A 24,264-nucleotide genomic window follows, 5' to 3' on the forward strand; every position below is an offset into this window, starting at 1 on the left:
AGTAAAACCAGGCTAATTTTCAGGCTTCTTTGCAGACCAGTTTGCCCACTTTTATTTGGGAGGTAATGAAAACAAACCCTCCCACTCTATAGATCCTAATGCTCTTTCTGTATTGGTAGCCTATTTTTCTGCTTAAGGACAGGGAGGGACTGTTGAGTCACACACAATCTTCTGTGCTCCTCCTCCTCTCATTTAAATATTAATATGATGAATTATTACTAGAGTAACAGCTGTGCACTACTCATATCACAGCAACATAACCTTCCTCTCCTCATTGGCACACAGCTATTCCTGACTCGTGCCTTCTAGTCGACCTTCTTACTTCTTCTGGATGACTTTTTAAAAACCACTTTGTTAGTTCTTGTGTGGTATCATTAGGATAATTGTTCTGTTCTTTCTGCTTAAATATTAATGGTACTGAGGAAGTCAAAAGATAGCTTCAGTAATGGTAAGTTAAATGTCTGTGTGTATCTGTTTGTTTAGAGAGAATGAAGTATAAAGGATTAAGATCAGTCTTTCTAATACTTAAAAACCATCTCTCAGAGTTACCAAAATAATAACACATTGTGCTTTATGTAAATAAAAATAGTTGCATATTAATCAGCTAGAATCTCTAGATAATTGAGAGAAGTACCTGCCATTGTACCTAGAAGTACTAATGCACTGCTCTCTCTGTAGAGAAATTACTAAAAGAGAGACTGCTAATAAATTCATCAGACAACTCTGTACTGTCTGCTCAAAATAAATATTTGGCATCAAACAAAGAAGGGGAGGGAATAAAAGGGAAAAAAAAAAACACCTTGGGTTAGCTTGGTATGATTGGAAATAGCAAGGTAAAGCATTCACAGGCAGGTTTGGAAAGTTAGCAGTTGTTAAGTTTTGTGGGTAAAGGTCCTCCTCTACTGAGCACCTTCTGCATGGTTCTCATGTTTCTGTGTCTGTGTGTGTCTTTTACAAACCCCTAGGTTTTGTCTCCTTGAAAATGTCACTCCTTGGAGTACTTTCATGCTGCACAAGGGGCAGCTAGGTTTGTTGGTTTCTGGACTGCTGTTGAGGAGAACGTAGTGCCAGCAGGAGTGCCTAGAAATCAAGGCTGACTGGATTTGCTCAATTGCTTATATTTAACATTGGACTAACATTGTTACTTGGAGATGAAAAAAACAAACAAACAAAAAACCTGAAAGGCCCTTACAAAAAATGTTGAAGTAAAATGTCCATATTTGAAATGTTCCATTTCCAATTTTTGTTTTACTAGATCTGCCTTCTTTAAGTCAAACAACATGCTTCCCATTTAAATAAAATACTGGTTCATTGCTTTGTTGGGGCTTTTAAAATATAATGGGGAACCTAAAAAAAAAAAGGAATCCAAATTTCTAAATTATGCCTCTTTTTTCTCTTCTCACTCCTGGAGGAATCAGTAGAAACTTTTTTCCCCCAGTCAGCCTTGCTAGTGACAAGAGAAAAGGAGGCAGGGGGCTTCTATTGACTGAGAACTTTTCCCATTCAAAATCAGTGTCTTAGCCCCAGGCCTGGCCTAGGGATTTGGGACAAGAAAGAATGAAAAGAGAGTACTGCAAAAACCGAAGTCATTGATTGATGTCATGCTAAAAGTAGTGCTGTTCCTTGCTTTTTTTTTTTTGCCTGAACAAGTACTTAGTGGAAACAGAGAGCCTGATCCTGACTGTTTGCGAGTCCCTCTGCAGTCAACAAGAGTAAACTCATGGTTTGAGACACCCTCAGTACCGCCTACATATATCCATACGGGGTTTTTTTCTCCTCTGTGTTCTATTCCTCCTAAAGTTTCCAACAGCTATATACGTTTTGCAAGAGTATATATATTCCCCCACCCCTCAACTCACCATCCCCAACAGGGATGTTTTAATTCTTGTGCAGGTTCCAAATTACTTGGCAGAAATGTCGCTTTCATAAAAAGCCTTGATGATAAACCTGCAGCATCTCCCCCAGATGAAATGGCATCTCCAAGAGTCCCTTCAGCTGATTAGCTGCTGTGATTACAAATGAACCTTGTAGCAATCCCATAACAACTGTCCTCGTGGTCTGAAGAGAGACCTGCTGTCAGAACTACAAATAATTTACGTAACCCAATTTAAAGCTCTAACAAAATGTTCCTTTGTTAAGAGGATTGTTATACTTAACGTGTGAGATGAAAATACTTTCTGAAGGTCAGGAATGCACAGGAGATAGATTAGATCTCTCAAAAAGACAAAAAAAGGGTGGTTTTTTTCCAGAAGTTTTTCCTCTGACAGACATTCAACTTGGCATTCTTGGAGGCTTATATAAGCACAGCTTTATTCCTGCAAATGCTGTGTTTGCACTGCAGAGGTGGAGGAGTCTCAGAGCTCAGCTTTGCACACGTTAAAATATAACTGTAGGTAGACTGGGGACTCAGACTCAGGGTTTGTTTGGGGTTTTGTGTTTTGTTTGGGGTTTTTTTTGCCACCACTGGCAACATAAATAAAAGTTTCTTTTAAAGAGCAGAAGGGCAAATTTGGGGGATGTATTTCCTAGATTCTGTTTGCTGCAGCTACCAGCATTGAAGAACCTCAGGCAATTTGAGCACCTGCAGCAGGTGAGACAACCACCCCACAGTGGTGGGTGCCCAGCCTCACAGAGATCCCACAGGTGTCTGCAGTGTGGGAGCAGGTGGGCTCACTAATGCGCTGCAGCATTAACCTATGAGCAGAAACAGTAGGATGGAGCTATTTCTGAAGTCTTCTGCTCATGACCATAGCTTGGTGAAGGTCCTGGGAAACAATCTGCCCACCCTGAATAATCAGAAGATGGGAAAGACTCTGCTGAGGCTGGGGACTGAGGTTCCAAGATGTAGGTCTAATCCAGGCAAGTCATAGTTGTGCACTCTTGGTGTTCAGTGACCTGGTTGCTTATGTTCAGTCAGGAGTGAATACTGTTTTCACAAAAGTGTCAGAGCTACAAAACCTGATTCTGAGACATTGGAAAACAGCTTTGTGAGATTCAGCTTTTCCTAATAAGATCTGGAGGGTGGGGCAGGTCTTGACATGCTTTTCACATAGGATACAGTGGAAATAAACAGAAATTATATCCTCTGTAACCATCAGAAAGCCAACCTAATGTTGCTGTTGTCCCAGTGCCCTGCACACAGTCACGTGTGGTTTCTGGGTCTCCAATCAGCCAAGAACTAAGATTACAGAGAAGCTGATGATGGAGATTATTTAAACACTTGTCTCTTCATCTCCTTCACTGCTGCACTCCCCTAATTCTTGGGGTCGCTCCCCATAACCCCAGGTCTCCTGCTCGCCCTGTGTCCACCCCAACAGTGGCTGCCCAACAGTCCCACACCAGCAGCTGTAGCAAGGGGCACAAAGTCTGTGCCCAGGATGCAGGGGAAGCAGCAGGGGCTGGGTGGGTGTGACTGTGTTGGATCAAAATAATAGGAAGAAACTTTGTCCTGGAGAGTGGGATATTTTCTTTCAGGAAATGTGCTCTTGCTCTACATTGCTGAGCCCTTTTTCCCAAAATACCTTTGTGAAAGGGAAGAGAAGCCTGAATAGAGCCTTGTGCATCCCAGCAGCAAGTGCCCAGCTCCCCTGTGGCACTCATCTGTGCCCACCCAACAACCTCTCACTAACCCACAGGGAAGACCCTGACAGAGCCATACCTTTCTCAGAAACTCTGATTTTTTACCTCCCTAGTGGATTCTTGTGTAGGAAGACCTTTTTACCACCACCTTCCCTGACAGATGGCCCCAGGAATGTCAGGAGAAGGCTGTCTGGACAGGTGAAGCAGCCTGTGTTAGCTTTCTGGGGTACCTTCTGCTGGGAAAGGAGAAGGTATGAGTGTGTCTGCTCCTTTGTGCGGGCAGAGGAGTGGTGATGGAGAGATGTGTTTGTGGGGAGCACTGGCACAGCAAAGCAGAACACAGCCTCTTGGTGGCTTGGGCAAAGCTGGGAAGTTCTCATGCTAGGATTGCCTTGGTCTCAGTGCTTGCCTCAGTTTTGACAGATCACAACTTTGCTGACAGCTAATTCTTTGGATGGAAACGTTTTTATGCCAGATGTGTTCCCAAAGCTGAACTTTGCTGGAACCTTTAGCTCAAATATTTTGTCATTTTACAAGAACCAGGGTGGAGAAGAGTATTTTGCCCTACTTAAAAGCAGGCTTTTTAAAAGGTTCTTGCCCGTTCCAGATGAGTAGGGCACCCTTGAAATCCAGCATCAAAAGATGTGAATTTCATCTTTGTGGAAGATCTCTTGATGTCTATGAATGGGAGACCTCAGATTGTGGTAGTAGATAAATTCCCACGCTGTCTGTCAGTCCTGGGTGTGCTCCAGCCCAGTCACCTTCTGAACAGAAATTTTCCTGTGCCTGCACCTACAGGCTGCTGCAGGCTGTGTTGAGTTTGGGCATGGTAATTGAATATAAGTGGACTGTTCCTCCCACACACTGCTTTTAATGGCTCCTGTTGGCTCCAGGTAAGTAGCTGGCGGTAGCTACCTGACTCATGTGCAGAACAAGGACAAGTAAGAACTTTTAAAGGAGTAGGTTGGGAGAAAAAGCTTGGAAAAATGAGATTGAATTGGAAAGGATAAAATAAAACAGAAACTGGAAAGAGGGAGGAGACTTGGGTAAACTAGATGAGCAGTTGGGAGGGCTGGAGGGTGTGCAAACTCAGGCTGTACAAGCACAGCTACTCAGCAGCTTCTGTTGCTGGAGAAAATCAGAACTGCCTGGACAAAGGCCAGAATAACTTGCAAAAAGGGAGAATTCAGAGCTTCAAGGATCTGCGCTTGGTGCAAGGATTCTCAATCACATGGAAAAGCAGGTTGATAAATTGAACATTGGAATAAAGTACCAATCCCTTCCAAAATTCAGTTCTGGCAATCAACTTGTGCATTTGCTATTAAGGGCCACTGTGACCTTGATCATTGTGCCTCAGTTCAGGAAAGTGGAAATTATATTATCCTAACATTCTTGTAGATTGTGATAAATAATTTAATGGCAGCCTTTTAAACCCTGGTGGTTCTATCCTCAGACAGGGGCAATATGTGGTGAAGAAGACACAGGTCAGTAAGTTGATTTTTTTTTTTTCTTGGTATCCAGTTACTGGTAGTCAGGTGAGCACTGTCTTGAGCAATGATGAAACAAAGCACTTGCGAGGAGAAAAAGGAGGATCTGCTCATGCAGTGGAGCTGTATTAAAGCAGATGAAGCTTTTTTCTGATTACTGGGATTGTCATGTCACATAGAGTTCCCTTCAAAGGTCAGAGTTTACTAGCTGACATTAAGGCCTATATTCCCATGTTCTCCTGCTATCTGAAACATTTGAGCAATCAGGATGATAAGTCTTCCTGTTCTTTTGTGTGAAAAGGTTCACAAGTGTCCCTTACTACCCTGCTGTTTCACTTGATTACAGTAGGTTCTTGGTTGAAGTTTTCCTACTTGCCAGCAGCCAAGCGTTGCCACTGATTTACCTTCACCTAGGAATGATTACATTTCTACTGTTTACCAACAAATATCATTTGACCTAGGATGATAAACATGGGATCCAGGGTAGTACTTTGATCACAAGTTGTACATGTAGTCTTTGAATCATTTTTACTACAAGCAAATTAATTGCCTTAACTATTTAAACAGAGATATTATTACAAACCATAATAATCTCACTTTACTCTGCACTTCTAGGGAGTATTTAGCTAGTCTGTGCAGCTGTGGAAATACCAGCCTGGGTAGTCTGTCACAAAAAAATAAACAGCTGACATCCCAAAGCCTTTGCTAGGCTCAGGGGGAAAACACCACACTGGTTTTAATAAATGTTTCATTGTAATGTGAAGTCTTTGTGAAGTGTCTCTGACAGGCTTGAGGGTGTTAAGCCCTCCTTGGAGCTACCCTTGGAGCAGGATAGTTTGGGCAATGGTAATGAGACTCATAATCCATCCCTGGCAGGATGGTTTGACTCTGAATGCAAGGGCTTAGACTTGTGTTCATCCTTGGTTTCTGGGCTATACCTTTCCAAGACAGTATGTAGCTACAGAAGCTATCTGACCTGGGAAACTTAACAGCAAGAAAAAGCTGAGAGGTTTGTGAGCTTCAGTCTAACCTCTCTGGGCCCCCATTTTAAGACACAGACTACCAGGAAGAGTTGGCTCTCTGTTATCTGGTGGCAGAAGCCTGATTCCTCATTGCTTTGGATGACCAAGTAAGATCTCCCACTGAACAAACTGACCTTGTCACAAATAGTCTCCCACTATTGAACATGAGCAAATGGGTTTGTGCACCTAATTTCTGTGATAATGGATGAAGGCTAACACAAGGAGGTCTTTCAGATGGTTTGTGGTGCTGTGAGCCACTCAGAACATTAGATTAAGGATAGGAACCACATGGCAGCTCTTACTGTCATCCAGGGCAATACTGGAGTCTGTCACAGAGCACACGGGAACACTATGATCCTGCTGGCATCTGTTGAATTGCAGCAATCGTGAGAACTAAGGATTGCAATCAGATCTTGTCCAAAGGTTGAAACTCCTCATCTTTGAATCATCTCGATTGCTTGTGTTTTGGGAGTGTCCAGGTTAAACAATACGAAGACATTTGAGATAACAGCTAGCAACTTCTTGTTTTCTAAAATAGGTTTATCAGGCATTGATTTTATTTTAACTGAGACTTTAATGGTTCTCCAGTGTTTCATAAAACATAAAGAATGAGAGAGGAGTACCTTTGCCCTGTCACAAAATACAGTGTTAGCCTCTTAAGTTTTCATTTAACAGTTTTTGTCTGAATGCAATTGAAAGCTATTTAGAGATGTGCTGGAGATAAGAGAATGCTGATGCACTGAAAAGCAGAAGGTTTCTCTACCTCTTTATCTTTCTTAATTCTATCTCACTTGAAAAATAAATCTTGCTATTCAGATCATGAAAGATCTTCAAGGCATACAGTGAAACATTTACCTATAGGAGAACTTTCTGGGTTTAGGACTGCCGCTCAGCGCTTCCTCAGCACCTACAGAGGTATTTCTGAGAAGCCTGCATAAGCCCTTTACAAGTGAAGTGTGTCTCTGTGGAGAAGGCTATTGTGCAGTGGTGCAGTAAATAGGCATTTCTTCATAGGTCAAGAAGCAAAAAAGATATACAAGATCCCTTTCCAAATGCAGAAAAGAATGAAGTCTGGGTTTCCAGTTTTTGGTGGTTTTATGCTTCTGGTCATTAACCACAGTTGGATCTCATGCACTGGAGTTCTTGTTGAGCTCTGCAAAGGCTGACAGTCCTGTCTGCCTTCCCTTGTGCCCTTCTGTCCTGCACACATGCAGTGTGTGAATACCCACTAACAAGTAGATTTGCTTTTACATCCTGCAGTGCATACACTGACAGACGTCATACATTTCTCTTTGCAGAAATTGTTTCTCCTTAACTGAGAAAGTTTGAGATTGGCCCAGTTTCAGCACTGTTGTACCTCTAATAGAGGAAACAAATCTTGTGTTTCCAAAATAACAAATATTCAGTCAAATTTAATGTCTTTAATGGAAAAAAAAAATCAAGTTCTTCTTCAGACTTACAGAAATTTAGATCAGTAACTCAACACAAAAGCTGAAAAACTATGTAATGTATTATTTACTCCTTTCACAGGTAAAAGTGCTTCTAGACTCTTCTATCTGTCATGGGAACAGATAGCTTATGAGTGATGGGTAGAAATTCTGAAAGTAGGCTGCCTCTGAAGTATGGTTGCGATTCTCTGTTAAAGTAAAACCTCAGCAGAAGTCTCAGGCTAGCTTCTCCAGTGCTGGAGCCATGGGAGAAAGCACTGTGTGTGGTTGTGACACCGTCTTTGTGTGGGTGAGTTGTGAACTTACATGTTCATGCACTTCTAGTGCCCAGTCCAGAAAAGAGACCAGTCCATGGCTGCTTCAAGGCCAACTCTTCCAGGCCTGGAAGAGGTGTAACTTCCATGTGGGAATGTAGAGGATTTTTGTGTGTCACTCTCTGGAGTGAATGACTTGTAGTCCTCTGTGTATAGCAAGCTGCTCAGTCATCAGTGGTGTGGAAGTGTGGTAAGGAGTGGGCTGAAAGGTGCTTACTCCTCTTGGGAAGAGGAGCTAACTTGGCAGTGATGGAGAAGGCTGGAGTCACTGCACTGAAGTTAAATCTATTGAGAGTTTTGCCATGGACTTAATACTGAAAGTTTGTCCCATTCCAAATAGAGCATTTGTTTGGGGTTAAATTGTAGTGCTTTATCTTTATGAAAGCTGACAGAAACAAAAGGAGACAGTGAGTTGATGCTCCATTCTGTATTACTATTGCAAAGAGGAACAGATAGTTCTTGGGATTAAATTAATAGATACAGATTAACCTCTAAGCAGCTATTATTGGAACCCATTTAAAGCAGTTTGAGTTGGAAAAGCCTTTGCTGAAGCTGATGGGAAATGCCAAGGTAAGAAGATGATCCCAGTGTTTGGCACCAGTCAAAGTCCAATCTCCAATGCATGTGTTGGCATTTATAGCATATTATGAGTGAAAAGCCTCTCCTTAAGAGTAAAAGACAAAGAGAGTCTAGACAATTCTGGTCAGTTTTTCCTCTTCCAAGGTGGGGGGGTGGGGATATTGAAGTTGCAAGCAAATAGACTTTTTGCTTGAAACATAATAAGACAGAGATCTTGTTTCATAAGTCTGCTATGCTCTGTAGTAAATGATACTTCTGTGCATTAATTTTTTCCCCTATGTAGAAGTCAATGGTGCAAGTCCCTCTTTCCTGAGCACTTCAGACAGCTGCCCTCTCTGGAGTAGCCTGAGATCTTGCATCATTTCCTGTCATCTGTCCAAAGCTATTTATAGAATGTCTGCTGATTCTGGCACATGGGCAAACCCCAGCTTTCATGAGAAAACAAACAGTTTGGAAATGTATTCCATCCCAGAATGTGTCTCAAAACTGTTGTGAAAACCTGAAACATCCTAGCAAACCTTAATGAAAGCTAAGATATAATGGGGTTGGAGAAGAGAGGGAATTGAACAGTTGCATGTATTTGTAGGGGCAATATTTAGAAGTAGATGGTGCAACATGCACTGAGAAAAAGTTACAAAGTATTAATGGAGAGGAAGTGGTTCCAAAATACATTCGTTCACAAAGTAAAAACTTCGGGGTTTGATGTCTGAAGATAGCACAACAGTGACTCAAGGTAGCTTTTGTGATGCTGAATATTTGCCATATAATTTGATGGTAGATGCTCCATAAAAAGTTTCTACTTCTATTTCTTAGATTTTGCATCTCTTCAGCTTCAGGAGACTGACTGGGGTATGAGTCCAGCAGGGACAGTAGGAGGTATTAAGTGAAGCAGCACGCTTCCCAGTCAATCTGCTGTTTATGAGAGCAGCTATTTTGGGAGTCCTGAGAAAACCTGTTGATCACAGACAAAATGCACCCTAAGCAACAGCGTCCTGCTGGCCTGCCTTGACCCTGCTGGTGCTGCACTTCTTGCCTTTTTACCTTTAGACATGCAATATGCTGCTTGCTTGTGAAACTGCTGCATCCCCGAGCTCTGGGCAGGGTAGACAACTGTGTGCAGGGCAGAGTGAGTGGAGGGTGGCCTTTGCCTGAGCAGTCATGAAGCCAGGATTTGTTAATGTGTCTTTCAATCTGGCTTGTTCCATCCTGTTTTTACAAACCACCATAAGAAATAACAGAGCGACCCAAGTGGACTGGCTGAGATTGGAGTTCATGTACCACTCATAAAGGCCACTTCAGGATACAAATATAAGTAGCAGTAGAGGTCTGAGATGCTTCCACTATGAAGTATCAGTACTGTTTTTCCAACCTCCAAGTTTCTCATGGCAGCACAGGATCAGGCTTACAAAGGTTCACTTCTGGCTGTGCCATTCATATGTAGTTTATTACAAAATAACATTTGAAAGTGTTTGAAATGCCTCAACTCACTGCACCTCATTTTCCCCTGTGTAAGCCTGTAAATAACATTCATTGCTATTTGATATGTAGAAGTTGTGTAGCCTTAGGCTGCTAAAACTGAGTATTAGCTGATGCCCATGTATTTGTATTGAGCTTTGCCCCATGTAAATGTATTTCAAGAGGATTCTAGTGTGGTGAAAATATTAGCAAATGTTAATCTGATTTTTTTTTTTTTTCTCTGTGAAAGACAATCTCTGCAGCTGTATTCACAACTGTACAGCAGAGGCTTTATCTCCACATTGCAATGGCAATCAAAATGCTGCATATAAGAAGGTTTACTGTTCTGTGGGAACGAACAAGAACAGTTCAACACTGCAATATCTGCAATTAAATCCAATAGCTCTAAAAAAACCTGCATAATTGTTCCACATAAATCCATCATCAAGCCTTTGTAACTTCTGCCCAAGAGATGATGTATTTTCTAGTAGGGTTCCAAAACCAAATGCAATTTTTTATGAGAGCACCTCACCCTGCTTCCAGGACATCTCTCCACATCAGAGTACTCAAGTTATTACATATATTTAAATAGTATCTGTACAGTAATATGCTGTCTTACAACTCTAGCAGCACTGCAGCCAATGCAGTAACTATCACAGAGACCACTTAGACAACTGGTCTGGTGCCACTTCAGTGGGCAGATTTCTCCTACCTGCTTCATTTGAGGTTTTGAGGTGAGGGTGAGAGCAACTCTTTCCAGTGGACCTGAACAGGAAAGAACTGTTACGCACAGAATTCTCTTCTACTTGAAGTGATGGAAAAAAACCAAACCAAACCAAACCAAAATTTGGTCCTTGTTTCCATTTCATCCTACAGTTTTCCTTGTCACAACAATCCTGTTTCTCTTTTTGTAGAATGTTTTTCAGCTGTAGATTCATCCACTGACTGGATCTACTGCTCTGCTCCAACATACCTCCTTGTGTCCTGTGCTGGGAAGTTAGAAGCAACTCAGGTCACTTAGGGCACCCAAGTGTGAAAATGCTGGTACTAGTCATCCTTTAAAAGGTGATTGAACCTAACACACACTACCTTAATAGCCTACCTTGGTAAATTTCTGTACACATTTGTTATTCTGTGCATGAAATACTGATAGCTTTCTCTATTCATGAAAGGCTGAGAAATCTGGGAGAGCTCCAGCCCTACAAGTGAATTTCACAGACAGAGGGCTGATACTTTCAATGATGACCCAGCTACAAGACAAGCTTTCCAAGCCTTCCTCATCTCCCAGTATTGCCATGACTTTGCCAGTTCCTGCTTTAGAAAGCTGCTCTGTCCCCTGTGCTAAGTGTTGGTTAAGAAATAGAAAAAGTAGGTAATGGAATTGCCTGACTTAATAATAATGTGTGATATTAAGCAGGGAGCCTGCATGCAGCTAGCTGTACTGAAGTGTCCTAGATTGCTGATGATCTACCAGGGGTGGAGAATGACTTGTTTTTCTTCAAGTGCTTAAGGATTTTTCTTCCCTGCAGATTCATAGAATTGCTGGAATGTGTCACAAACCCATGTATTTCAAACCCCAAAGTTGAAAATCTTCTGTGCCCTTCTTTTTCCACCTTCATTTGCCCTTTGTACTTTGCTGTCTTTGGTTTGAATTGGTCTGTTACTTGCCCATTCTTTTCCAGTCTTTCTATCTTTTCACAAGGGGGTGAAGGTCTCAGGGTTTGCTTTTTCCCTTTCCTACAAGTACCTTAATGTTGCCATAGCTTCTTTCCTGATCAGAATGCAGATGGTACAAAGCCCACTGTAGCAAAGTCAGTTCTACTGAGTGCAAATGAGGCCACAGCATGCTGTCTGTGCTCAGATAGCTTTGGCTACTGCCCAGTAGACTTTAACTAAAAAGACTTTTCATGCAGAATATTTTAAAATTCTTAAGATGGTAACTTTTTTGTGGATGTCTGCTGATAATGCTGGGATACTTTAAGATTTATTTGGAACACTTGAAAGGCTGCAAAGCCAGAGAACATTTGTTAGGAAAGTGTGTTTGTGTGAAAAAGAATAAATAAAACCTGCTATGTCCAGCATGGAAAGGTATAGTTTGACCTCTTCCTGGAAATGGAGATGCCCAAGAAGTGAAGCTACCTGAGCATTTGGGTTGCCAGTGAAACTCAAATCTATCCGGACTGTTTGTGCTGAACATCAGTACCAGGAAGCTGTAAGCTGGAAAAGCAAGTGATTTGTAAAGGCTTTGCTTAAGACCTGCAGAGAACTAGGCTAATTGGAGAGGGCAGCATTTAGAAAGACCCAAAGAAACTATTAGAAACCCTTGGGAGCTGTGCCAGGAAAACAAAATCATACTTCAGGGCCCAGGTCCCCCTGCAGAACACAGGTAAGCAGAAACAGGCCAAGGAGGCACCAGAAAAGGGGTGTTTCTTGAACCTCTACAGTCTTTTAAAAAGTTGGATTTTCTCTCTAAACTTATTCCTATGCAAAATGAATCCTAGATTTTGACAAGAAGCATAGCTAGTCCTAGGATACATTTCCCTTCCTCTCAGAGGACCTGAAAGTTGAGCAGGAACAGTTCAGTGGATGCGCCTGTGTGTCTTGGCAAAAATCAGCTGATCCTGCAGGACAGGCCAAGATGCAGGTATTGCCTTAGATACCTTAATCTTCAATGAGAGCGGAGGCTGCTTGATATGAGGTACATGCTTAAGTTGAGCCTCTTCTGAAAATACCTGGAATCATTACAGAGAACTGCATAATGCCAGAAAACAAAGATTTCCTGCAGAAAAGCCCAGCAAAGCAGCTGAAACTGAGACAAAAGCCTGGAGCTGCCAAGTCACCTTGGGCAACCTTTTCAAACAACCTCCAAATCTTTCTTCCCTTGCCAATCATAATGGGTGTGGAGACTCAAAAATACTTAATTCCCTTTTATGCCACAAGTAACAATTCACACGCAGGACCGAAATGCTGCATTGGAATTTACTGTTTGATCTTTTTGAACTTGGATAGAATACATGAATCATCGCTTCAGTTCTAATTATTTTTTAATTGCTGGGCTTTATGACCTTCGAAGTCCAGTTCTTCTCTTACTCTGCATTTTACTGACAGGGAATATGTGCAAATGTTGCTATCATACAGCATATTCTAATTGCATTCTCGGGGTGAATGGGGGGAAAGTTTGACACAGCAACCTACAGCCTGACCAACAGGGCGCTACAAACCTGAGAACAGATTACCAGTTGGCTGGATTAGCTAGCTCTGAACTGCCATGTGGCAAACCAATTCTGAGATACTCTCTCTTGCATACAATTCCATAAATAGTGAGGCTGAAGACAAGTAACATTCTGCATCACACTTTTCTGTTTACATGACTTTCCTCTAGATTGAAGATCTCATTTGCTACGTCCTACCACCTGCCCTCTTAGAATGGCAGAAAATAATTCAGAGGTGGGGGAAAAAAGTAATTAAGTCTTGATTTATTAATTATGAACTCAGAAAAATGGTGGAATATGTGAGATTTATGAGTGAGCATGTGCTGCCTAGGCCTCCTCTATGTTTGCTAATCTACTTTTCAGACAGTCTGGGCTGCTGCAGAACAAACTCCATGGACGTGCAGTTTCTCCACCTGACTGAAACGGAGGTACTGGCAAATAGTCTCGATAGATACAGTAGGGCAATGGCTCTCTAGGTGCTGTTGAAAAGCTTTAACATAATATTTCTCTTACAGCAGTACCCTAGTATCAGCTTGCTCTTTTGTCTCTCATAATGAAAATACTTTTTATAGGTGGAAGGACTCTCTAAGTAACTAAATAGCTGGATTTAGACATACAACTACTGTTGCTCCTTCCTTTTTTTTGAGTCCCAAATCTCTTCCTTTAATGCAAGTAAATACTCCTCTGTGGCTTGGCTCTGGTTGCCATCCTAACATTATATCTTCCAATATGCACTTCTACAGGGTTTTTTATAGACTGTATTTAAATACAGGCCCTCTGGAGCAGCCAGTGCTGTAATCTTCCAACTCTGTTTTGCTGGGTGGGCAGAAGAACTGAAACTTTGTTTCTGGCTTTTCTCCATTATTGGCAGCATGTAAACAGCTGCCTATAAATTAACAACTACTGTAAAGTGCCAGTCAAGTTACTAACTTATGCATGCATGCTATTACTGCACTGCTGTATTATCAAATGCCCAATGCTCCCGCTAGTAAGGGCAATGTATCTGACTAAAATTGAAACATCCCAGAACTAAGTATAAATCATAGAGTGGTTTAGGTTGGAAGGAACTTTTAAAAGCCATGTAGTCCAATCCCTCTGCAGTAAGCAGGGCCATCTTCAACTACAGCAGGTTGCTCAGAGCCCTGTCCAACCTGACCTGGAATGTTTCCAGGAATGAAGCATCTACTACCTCTCTGGGCCACCTGTGCCACTGTTTCACCACCCTCAGAGTAGAAAATGTCTTCCTTATATCTAGTCTACCTCTCCCTTCTTTTAGTTTGAAACCACCACCTCTTGTCCTCTTGCACCAGGCCCTGCTAAAAAGACTGTCCTCATAGGTCCCATTAACTACTGGAAGGCTGCAATAAGGTCTCCCTGGAGCCTTCTCTTCTCCAAGTGGAATGACCCCAACTATTTCAGTCTGTCCTCATAAGAAGAGGTGTTCCAGCCCTCTGATCAGTTTTATGGCCTTTTATGAGAGGTCATCCTGCACTGGCAAGGCATATAAGGGACCTAGGGAAATCACACCCTATCTTCAGAGTTGTACTGAAACTGCATTAGTGGAAGCAAGAGGCTCTTCTGATACCTACAGGCCTGGTGTTTTCATGCCTCTCTCTCTTAAGACTGCTGTACAAAAGTCTCATAGGGAAAAATAATTAATGTTTTTAATAATTTTGCTTTATTTTGTTGTACTATTTGTGATTTTTCAGGGAAAAGTAGAGTTCTACTGTGCTTGCCTGTGTCCATTAAGGGAGATGCAACAGCAAGACAGGAATCATTTCTGGTGTTTGCAGAGGTGATAAGCAGTTTATAGATGCTCACGGGGAGAACATTCAGGTCCCCCATGACACTAAGACTGCAGAGCACATGAACAAAAATGTCACCTTTGGATAAGGTGCTGCTTGCTGCCTTCCAACCATGTTTTTTGTTTCTCTTTCATGAGGGACATTTAAAGCCAGGACTGCTGAACTGGGCCCACGCAACCATATTCCTGCCTGTGTTCAGACCCCCACATGCTGACATCGGCAGGAGAAGCGCTTGCCCAGTGGCCAGCAATGCAAGGCCTTCTCATTCTGCATCTTGCCTTCTTCCCCACTGGCTGTCGCAGTGCCTGTGACCTGGGCATGGAGTGTGGCTCTCCGCTCCACATCTCCCCAGCTGCAGAGAACCTGCATTCCTGTCCCTTTCTCCATCTGTGGTATTTCTCTCAGTTGTGCTCTATCGTGGCTGTGGGAAACTGAAGTAAATGCTAAGGGAAGTGGTGGCATTACCATCTCTGGAGGTAGTTGTGTAGATGTGGTGCTGAGGGACATGTTTTAGGGGTGCCTTGATGATCTCTTTGAACCAAAATGATACTATGATTCTATAATTCTACATCAAGCCCTGGGCCTTGCAGCGCAAGGCACTGCCAGGGCTCAAGTCAAATGCAGGTCTCAAAAGCAGAAGCCTGATTCAAGGGAAGCTGTCAGGAGGCAGCTGAGATCAAACCGGAGGAAGCGGCAATCCTAATCGAAGCTTTCAGCATTAAAACAGTACTAGAAGGCTGCCGTTAGTGCCTGCAGGCCTTTAGTGCCTGTCTCTACCGTGGTGGCAGCGTGTGCCCCCTGCACACAGCTCCACTAGGCGCAGTTCTTTGTCAGCTGAACTTTGAGCCTCTTGCTAAATTCCTCCGAGTGCTAACTTGCCATATGGGCTACTGGGATGTGCCTCGTCCCACGGAAACAGGCCAGGCTGTGAAGTGATCGATCAGTGAGATGTTGTTCCGCCGCGGCTCCCCAGGCTAACCCCCGCTAGGGAAAGGAGGTCGACTGCCCCTCCAGACTCGAGGGCACGGCCCCGCCGGAGGAAGGGCCCGGCAGCGCGGGCAGGCCTTGGAAACGGCCACGTCTTCGGCGGTGCAAGGTCTCGCTTACTCCCGAGGCTACATCGCCCTTCCCGCCCGCCCTCTTCTTCCCTGAGGGCCGGCCAGCCCCGGCCGGCCACTGCCGCGTCCCGCCCTACGGAGGCGGAGCCGGTGGCGGCCCCACCTCTCCCTGCCCTCCGCGCCGGGTTACATGGCGGCGGCTGCGGCAGCGGCAACTGCGGCGAGGCGGGCGGGCGCGCGCCAGACGGGAGCCGGTGGCGGGGCCGCGGGGCCTGGCCGTGTGAGCAACGCAGCGCAGCCCCCGATGAGCCTGGGAAGGCCCGTGAGTGCGACAGGGCGCCCGGCGAGGCGGGGAGGACAAGGGGGGTCTCGAGCCGCCATACGCGCGGGCCCGGCCCCGCCGCACAAAGGCGCTTTGTTCCCTCCCGCCGGGTGGCGGCGGCGCTCCCCAGCCCGCTCCGCTCTGCTCCGGGGCCCGGTCCCGGTCCCTTCGCACTGCGGTGGTTGTGGCCCGGGGGCAGTGACGGCCCCAGGGCTAAGGGGGGCGAGCGGGCACTGACAGGGCGGGCGGGGGCGGCCGGCCGTGTGGCACCGCGAGGGGGACGCTCCCAGCGGCTGCGGCCCGGGCAGCGCCGCGCCGGGCCTCGGGGGTCACCTCTCCCGCCGGAGCTGGGGCCCATGGGCCGCGACAGCGTCCTGAAGGGCGTTTGAAGGTAGGGCTCCTCCGCGCTGCGGCAGCCCCGCGGGAGCGCATAGCCGCGGTGTGGCCGGAGTCCGGATTGGTCGCCCACCACCCTGCGGCCGGGGCATGGCGAGGCTGAGTCCCCTCTGTGTGTGAGTCTGTGGTGTCTGGACCTGGTGTGCGAGGGGAACGACGCTGGCGGTCCCGGTCGTCCCGGGGGGCCAGGGGGAGGAAGGATGTCCTTTGCCGTCTGGCGCTGAGGGGAGTCCGGCCCTTCATAAGTCTGCGGAAGTTTTGCTGCCGAATTCGATGTCGGCGGGGCCTTCTGCGCCGCTCGCCGTCTGCTGTGCCGGTGACATGGGGCCGGGTACCGCATGCACGGCCCTGCTGCCAGGGCGTCCGCAGACTCCCCAGTACCCTCAAGCACCTTCTGTGGAAAAAGTGACCTAATGCTTTTCTAAGTAGCTTAAAATCACGGTGAAAATAGCTTGACGTGAGGCTGCAGGAGTTTCAGGGCTTGCAAAAGGAGATACCCTTGGCCAGGCGGGGAGAATACACACGCTTGGCTGCTGTGTGATGAGTGTCTCTTTAGATAACTCAGTGCCGTTTAGGATCGGCTTGACAACGGCTGTGTTAATTGCATCGTGGAAAAGGAAACGGTTGGCTTGTTGTCGTGTATCTGGTGCACACATTGATAAAAGCACTGTTGCCAGTAGCTTTTTATATATGAATGTATTTATATTCATATATATGTGCGCATATATAGAATTGTGTACGTATAAGTAACATTGTGACTGCATGATGTGTTTATACACCAGTTACAAAGTCCAGAAAGTGGTGCCTGAAGATAGAGGTAGATTTTAGTTTGGTAACCGGGTTTAGAAAATATGTGCTGTAAAGCAAAAATGGGAACTTTCATTTCAGCCTTGCACTCAGGCTGAGCCCTTGCTTTGTGCGGTCTTTATCTTCAATTCACTCTTGAGTGGTTAACTGTTCAGTGAAACAGCAAAGAGTAGCAGGTCTGCAGAAGTGCAGAAGGCAGTGATTAGCTGATGGTAGACATCTTCAGTGGTGAGTTTTCCTTAAATTACCTGAAGAGAGAACTGATCCATTTTCATTTATGATACAGAAAAATGTACTGGGTTTTTGTGTACTTTTACAGATCCTTACAAAGATTAATAAAACTAATAGTAATATTTGCTGACTGCCAGCACAGAGTTCCCTAAACAGTGTGAGGAGCAAGTAGGAGGCTTTAGAAAAGCAGCAGTTTCGTGAGTTGGACGATGACTCACTCTGCCTACTGACTGCAACGTGGCTGAGCTAAAAAAATACTTGTGTGCCCCGTATTTTTATAGTCAAAAGGATAGTACTTATCAGGTTGTATAATATGTCATTAGTCATTCTTGGTCTTTCTCATGTGAGTAATGATTTGATCATTATGTGGTCTGCATAATCAAATTAACTGGTATCCTTCCATCTTGTTTGTGTTTCTGAAAAAGTAAACATCTCATACATGACTGTTTCAGTGTACATCCTGTTTCCTGAAAACTGTGATAAATCCACGTGCAGAAGTTGAGCATGAACTGAAGGGGCTTCTTGCATAATGCATGATGCTGGGCATGTGTGATGATGTCTGCCAGCATTAGCAATAATTTCAAAGATGACAGCCCTTCTGTGGGTCACTTCTGTTGCCCTCTACCAAAAGCTGATCTAATTCAAAAGCACAGTTGTAAACCACGTAGAAAACTAGTATCTTTGGGTTTTCTTCTTTAAACATCATGGGAGGAAGGAATAAAAGTATCACTTCAAAAAGCCTGGAAGTCTTTGGAAGGTGATAGCCTAAATTAAAACGTTAGTGCCTGCACAAATTTGACACAAATTGGGGTGATAAACCTCCCTTTTTAATGCTGTTGTCTATCATGTGTTTCAAGTGGTTAGAGCATGCTACCCAGCTGAAGAGGAATTTGTCTTTGTTTAGGGTGTATTTTCAAGACAGTTGGGCTGATGGTTATGACTTTCATTGAAACTGAAACTGTATAAACTTAACGGGTGTTGGTGTCATTTTTTAAGAGCCCACCTCATTATTTTCCAAAGTTAAACAGAATGAGTACAAGAATTTTCTAATTTTTTTACTTTGAGCTTCTTTTGGCTTGGGAAAAGCCTGGATTTCTTCTAGCTGATTACCCTTCAAGAAATTAGTCACCATGATAGAAAGTTTGGGGTTAACATTTTCCATTGCCTCTGTCTGCTTCTGGTCCACAGGACTATTTATCTTAAATGTCTGTTTGCTATTAACTTGTGGATGGGGAAACTAGTTCAGCTGCTGCCCTGGTGCTGGCCAGAGCTGTGCTCTGGGCACTTCAGTCCTGGCAGAGATGCCAGCTCACCATGGGGCAATGGCAGTGAGGGGCACAAAGGGCCATTCTAGGTGAGAGATGGAAGCAGCATAGTGAAAGATGTGAGGTGTTAATGTGACAGAGGAAGTAAGTGTAGTTCATTTGTGGGGTTAGTTTAGAAGTGTGGGTTTTTTGCTTATACAAGAATATGTGAACCTGCTACAGCATTGTCATCTGTTACAATTCCAAAGTAGAATTTTCAGTGTCAGTAAGCAAAAAATCATTCTTGATTACTGAACTTAATTTGTTTTAATAGTGGAACATTTTGCTAGGACAATTTCTAACTGTCCTCAACGTATGTCTGTGAGGTATGTCTCTGTTTGGTAGGTAGGTTGCCTCCTGGTCAGCTTCCTAGGACTTGATCCTGTTTGAGTGATAGCTAGGCCTTGCTTTTTGTGGCTTTGGGATTAAGTCATTTGCTCATAGTTACGTAGGAAGCTTGTAGCAGGATCAGGTCAAATTGAAGGCTGCAGTGGGTTGCTGACGTTGTCAACATTTGTGTTCTTATCTAAATCATTGATTCTGAAAATCATCACATACTTGCTGAAAGCACTGTAGTTAGCAGTCACCTAGTGGAAAGATACAGTGTAAGCTGATGATTAGAAATCATCTGAGACACAGAATGATGACTTTAGGACTGTTACTTCACTACACAAGTGGACCACAACTCCCTTTCTTGTTGAAGCAGTAATATCATTACTGCTTTCATGTTGTGTTTATGCCGCTGCCTTTGTTTACTCATGGTGGTAAGGGCTAAGATCCGAGTTACAGAGATCTTATTCCTTGCTACTGATGGGCATCTTTTTGAATCTGTTCCTGTGATGTTTAATGGAACTAGCTAAAAGAGAGTTTCCAGATGTGTCACCCAGCTGGTCCAAGCCAATTTGGTATGGCTGCATATTGAAGACATCAGCAATGTGAAACAATAAGCCTAATTATGGGAAAGAATACAACTGAGTTTAGATGATCCCAAGGATATACAATACAGCTTATTGCAGGGTATTTGAACAGAGGCCTTAGACCTTGAGTTAATGTAAAATTTGAAGTATTAGTGTAAGCTACAGAAATTAATTTCCATAAGTGTTTTTTTGGGGGGTGGGAAACAAAAGGAAAATGGTCTGGGGTGATGTAAACTCAGAATGAGTGACCCTGAAAGTGGTACATTGGAATGAGGAAATATTCTAGGGCTTATAACATCCAAAAGCCTAGCCTCTAACTTTTAACTTTTTATACTTGTGAACAAAGGGTTGGATAGTGCCTGATGCTATGCTGATTAACTCTGGGATAAATTTTATATTTGTTCTTCAAGTAAATTCATGGGTATTAAAAGACAGGTTCCTCACACCAATCTCTTAATACTGATAAGAATACAGGGCAGTTTGGGAAAAGTAACAGTGTTAATCCATTATGTTTGCACTAAGGTTATAATGACCCTTATAACAGTCTAAAATTAGGATTCTTGGCAGTGTGCAAAGAAAGGAATCTCAGGGCAATAGTTATGAGTACCGAGTAAAGAAAGCTCTGAAAAATCATCCTTCTAGTAGAGCAGCTCAGTGCTGCTCATTTCAGAAATAATCCATTTGGTGATCTATATTTAAAAAGAACCCAGCAGAGGATACCTTGTTCATCCTTCTTTTTCCTGTGTTTGTCACATGGCTCTCCAAATACCTGGAGGCAGGTGGTGTGTGGCAGGAGGGAGCCAGGGCATGGGGACTGTGTGTCTTGGTGGTAGTCAGGCTTGAGCCTAAGGAATGGTGATATTTCAATGTGTTGGAACAGTTGTTTGTTTGCCAGTGTGATGGCTTTTTTTTTTTATGTAGTTTTTGCAATTCTGATTACTGTAGTGAATCAAGGCCATTATTTAGTATATGTTAATGTTTTGTCAGCTGCTTTTATTGCCCTGTTAGGAGCAAGGAGACTTGTTTTGCTTGGTCCCTGTTGTCCCGCTGTAGTGCTAGCACCGTTTAAGGGAAATGCTCACATACAATTGACTCTGAGGTGTTAGGGTAGTTTGGAGAACTTCACATTTATTTAGAGATCTGGGTAAAAGGCTGAAATGTTAATCTAAGATTGAATGTTAAGACATTTAGTGGTTGGATGTGACCTATAGTTGTTGGGGAAGAACATATAAGCACCTTGTAACAGAACTGTCCAAACCTTACCGCCCTGTGTAAGGTTCTCCTCTGACTCCTCTCTTTGTGGCATTGTGATGCTTTTAAAAGAACTGAGGGTGTCGTGGGAAAATGCAAAGTGTGGGTTTTATGACTACATTTTGCTGTTGCAAATGGGAAAACACTGAGAAAATTACCACTTTTGTTTTCATAAGTAGTAGCTGTGTTTGTTAGACTATTAAAAAGTAAATGATGTCTGAAAGTGCCTGTGTGTTAGGGAAATTGGTTATAGAATATATCAGTTGTTGTGTAAAATCTACTTGTTGGTGGCTTTTCCTCTAACCTAGGTTGGATAAATGTAGAATTAATGGAAAAAGTAATAATATTTGTCTAATGTGTAGGAGTTCCCCTATGATTCCTGTAATGATGAGGCTATAGAGGTAAAATTATAATTTGAGATGTTAGTCAACTGCCCAATGTCCAAAGAGTTTAAATAGCATTAGACAGATGCTGTATATTCTGGAAAGTTAATAAATACTGGGAGTGCACAAACTGTACCCATTTCATGTGAACAGTACCCAGCTATCTCTTATTATGGTGAAATACATACAACCCTCATTTTTGTCTTTGAGTAAAAGTTCAGTGGAAAGAATTATCCTAAGTTAAGGACTGAGGTATAGGCTCTTGTTTCTGACTTGTCTCTTAACAACTGTATTGGTGAATTACCAAGTTTTCTGTGATACTCCCTTGCTTGTTAAGATTCAGTAGGATATTTCATTGTGTGCCTTATATTCTTAATTATATGTGAAGTTTTCACAAGATACATTTCGATATGATGGTTGGTGGTTATTGTCAGTTTTCCTCTACAAGTATGAAAAATATATGTCATTTCTAGTTAGTATAGCTTTTGTCATGGCTTCTTTTGTAACTGGACAATAAATCAGCTATATATTTAGGACAATGTAATGAGTTGTGGGAGGAGGAAAACTCCTGTATGTGCTGGAATACTAATGTATTTTTCTCTCCTTTTCAGGTTGTCACGGAGTAAAATGGATGGTAGCTTTGATTGTGATTGTGGTGAGCTGGAGCCACCTGATCATTAGCAGAAGGCATCTTTTGTAAATCAAGAGCTGCCAGTTTCCTGTTTAACTAGACTGTAAACAAAGGAGAGAAAGAGGAGGAAGACAGAAGAAAAAGAAGTAGTGCTTACCAGCACCATAGAATGACGCTGCTCAGGACCAGTCCAACACTGAATGTATCTGCACTGTGAGGAGGAGGATGTTAATAGAAGCCTATTATGTGCATATTTATTCACACTTTTGTTAAATGTTAACCAGTTTAGCACAATAGAGCTGAGTGCATAGTATGTCATTTCATTCCGTTTGAGTTTCTTGTGAGTATTTTCTTTAATGTCTGCAGAAATGCTGCACCTTTCTTGAACTATGAATGCTGCAATCTTTCTATCTTATGCTCAGTTTGAGTTCTAGAGCTTACAGGCTCTAAATTCAAGGGGACACAACAGGCCTGGCTGGCTTATAATGAAATGAGAGTGTCAAGAAACCATCTTGCAGTCAAAGCCAAGTGTTTCTTCTCCCTTTCTGTAAGACCTTTCCTTCAGATACCAGTGGAAGTGTCTCTGCGTGTTTACAGAAGCTTAGTAGTTTGAGGAAAAAGAAACGTAAAGAGTTTGAAAATGGCAGAAAAATTTGAAAGTCTCATGAACATTCATGGTTTTGATCTGGGCTCTCGATACATGGACTTAAAACCACTGGGCTGTGGTGGAAATGGCTTAGTTTTTTCTGCTGTCGATAATGACTGTGACAAAAGAGTGGCTGTCAAGAAAATTGTCCTTACAGATCCTCAGAGTGTTAAACATGCTCTACGTGAGATCAAAATTATTAGAAGGCTTGACCACGATAACATTGTCAAAGTATTTGAAATTCTTGGTCCTAGTGGAAGCCACTTAACAGATGACGTGGGCTCCCTTACAGAATTGAACTGTGTTTACATTGTCCAGGAATACATGGAGACAGATCTGGCTAATCTGCTAGAGCAAGGCCCTTTACTGGAAGATCATGCCAGACTCTTCATGTACCAGCTGCTACGTGGGCTCAAGTACATTCACTCTGCAAATGTTCTGCATAGAGATCTCAAACCAGCTAATCTTTTCATTAATACTGAAGACTTGGTGCTGAAGATTGGTGACTTTGGTCTTGCACGAATCATGGATCCTCATTATTCCCACAAGGTATGTGAATAGTGGGTACACTGACAACTGAGCCATCTTAAAACAGCCTCTTGTCTCCTTCTGCGAAGGTAGATAGTCTGTGGAAGGCCTCATTAGCAGGTGGGGTGTCGTGTTCGTGATCACACAGCAGAACTGCAATGCTTGCAGACAGAGTGAAACAGATCTCTGGATTACCTGTTTTGTCTCAGATAGGACTACTGCAAGTCTGAAAAAAACCCTTTTCTTTACTAGATGTGTTCAGGAAAGCAGATTTTTCACAGCGAGTGTGGAACCTGAGATACTATATCCAACCTTTAGGGTCATACCTATAGAAGCCTTAGCTAAGTTTTGTAAGTGGCAATTTCATAGCATGCAAGTGTGGATGCTTGCTGGGACTGACAGATACTGTCATCTTGGCTTAGATGATTTCACAAGAGAGTTCATTATTGTCTCTGCATTTATTTGGCATCTGGGAATAAGAAAGTTTTGCTGCACTGCCTCATTTAATAAGCAGTGCCTACTGTATTGTTGCTCTCATCTCATAAAGCATTACTGATCCATTTCGAAAGGCAGAAGGGGGGCTAGTGGGGCAGTACAATGTGCCTCCTTTGGACCTTGAGGCCGGAAAATCTTGTAGTAGTGCATTAAAAAGTAAGAAATAAATAATTAAAAACCATACCTCTTAAAAAATCTAAGTTGGCTTCTTTTTTTTTAAATTGATTTCATTAGGGCCATCTTTCTGAAGGATTGGTTACTAAATGGTACAGATCGCCCCGGCTTTTGCTTTCTCCTAACAACTACACTAAAGCCATCGACATGTGGGCTGCAGGTTGCATCTTTGCTGAAATGCTGACTGGGAAAACCCTCTTTGCAGGTGGGTAGAATAAAA

General features: G+C 43.2%; 1 protein-coding gene across 2 annotated transcripts in view; it reads left to right on the forward strand.

Annotated features, from left to right (window-relative positions):
* The first annotated feature begins 263 nt into the window (after positions 1–263).
* The window catches only part of MAPK6 (mitogen-activated protein kinase 6), a 29,678-nt gene continuing 5,677 nt past the window's right edge, over positions 264–24,264 (forward strand). The window contains exons 1-3 of one of the 2 annotated variants that reach the window (XM_054168828.1): positions 264–448; positions 22,182–23,396; positions 24,105–24,249. In XM_054168828.1, the coding sequence (XP_054024803.1) occupies positions 22,842–23,396; positions 24,105–24,249 (700 nt within the window). In that variant the 5' untranslated portion in view covers positions 264–448; positions 22,182–22,841. Of the gene's footprint in view, positions 449–16,131; positions 16,282–22,181; positions 23,397–24,104; positions 24,250–24,264 lie in introns of those variants that run through there. The other variant, XM_054168827.1, reaches the window with a different exon arrangement.

Source organism: Dryobates pubescens, chromosome 17 (assembly GCF_014839835.1).
Source record: "Dryobates pubescens isolate bDryPub1 chromosome 17, bDryPub1.pri, whole genome shotgun sequence".
NCBI lineage: Eukaryota > Metazoa > Chordata > Aves > Piciformes > Picidae > Dryobates > Dryobates pubescens.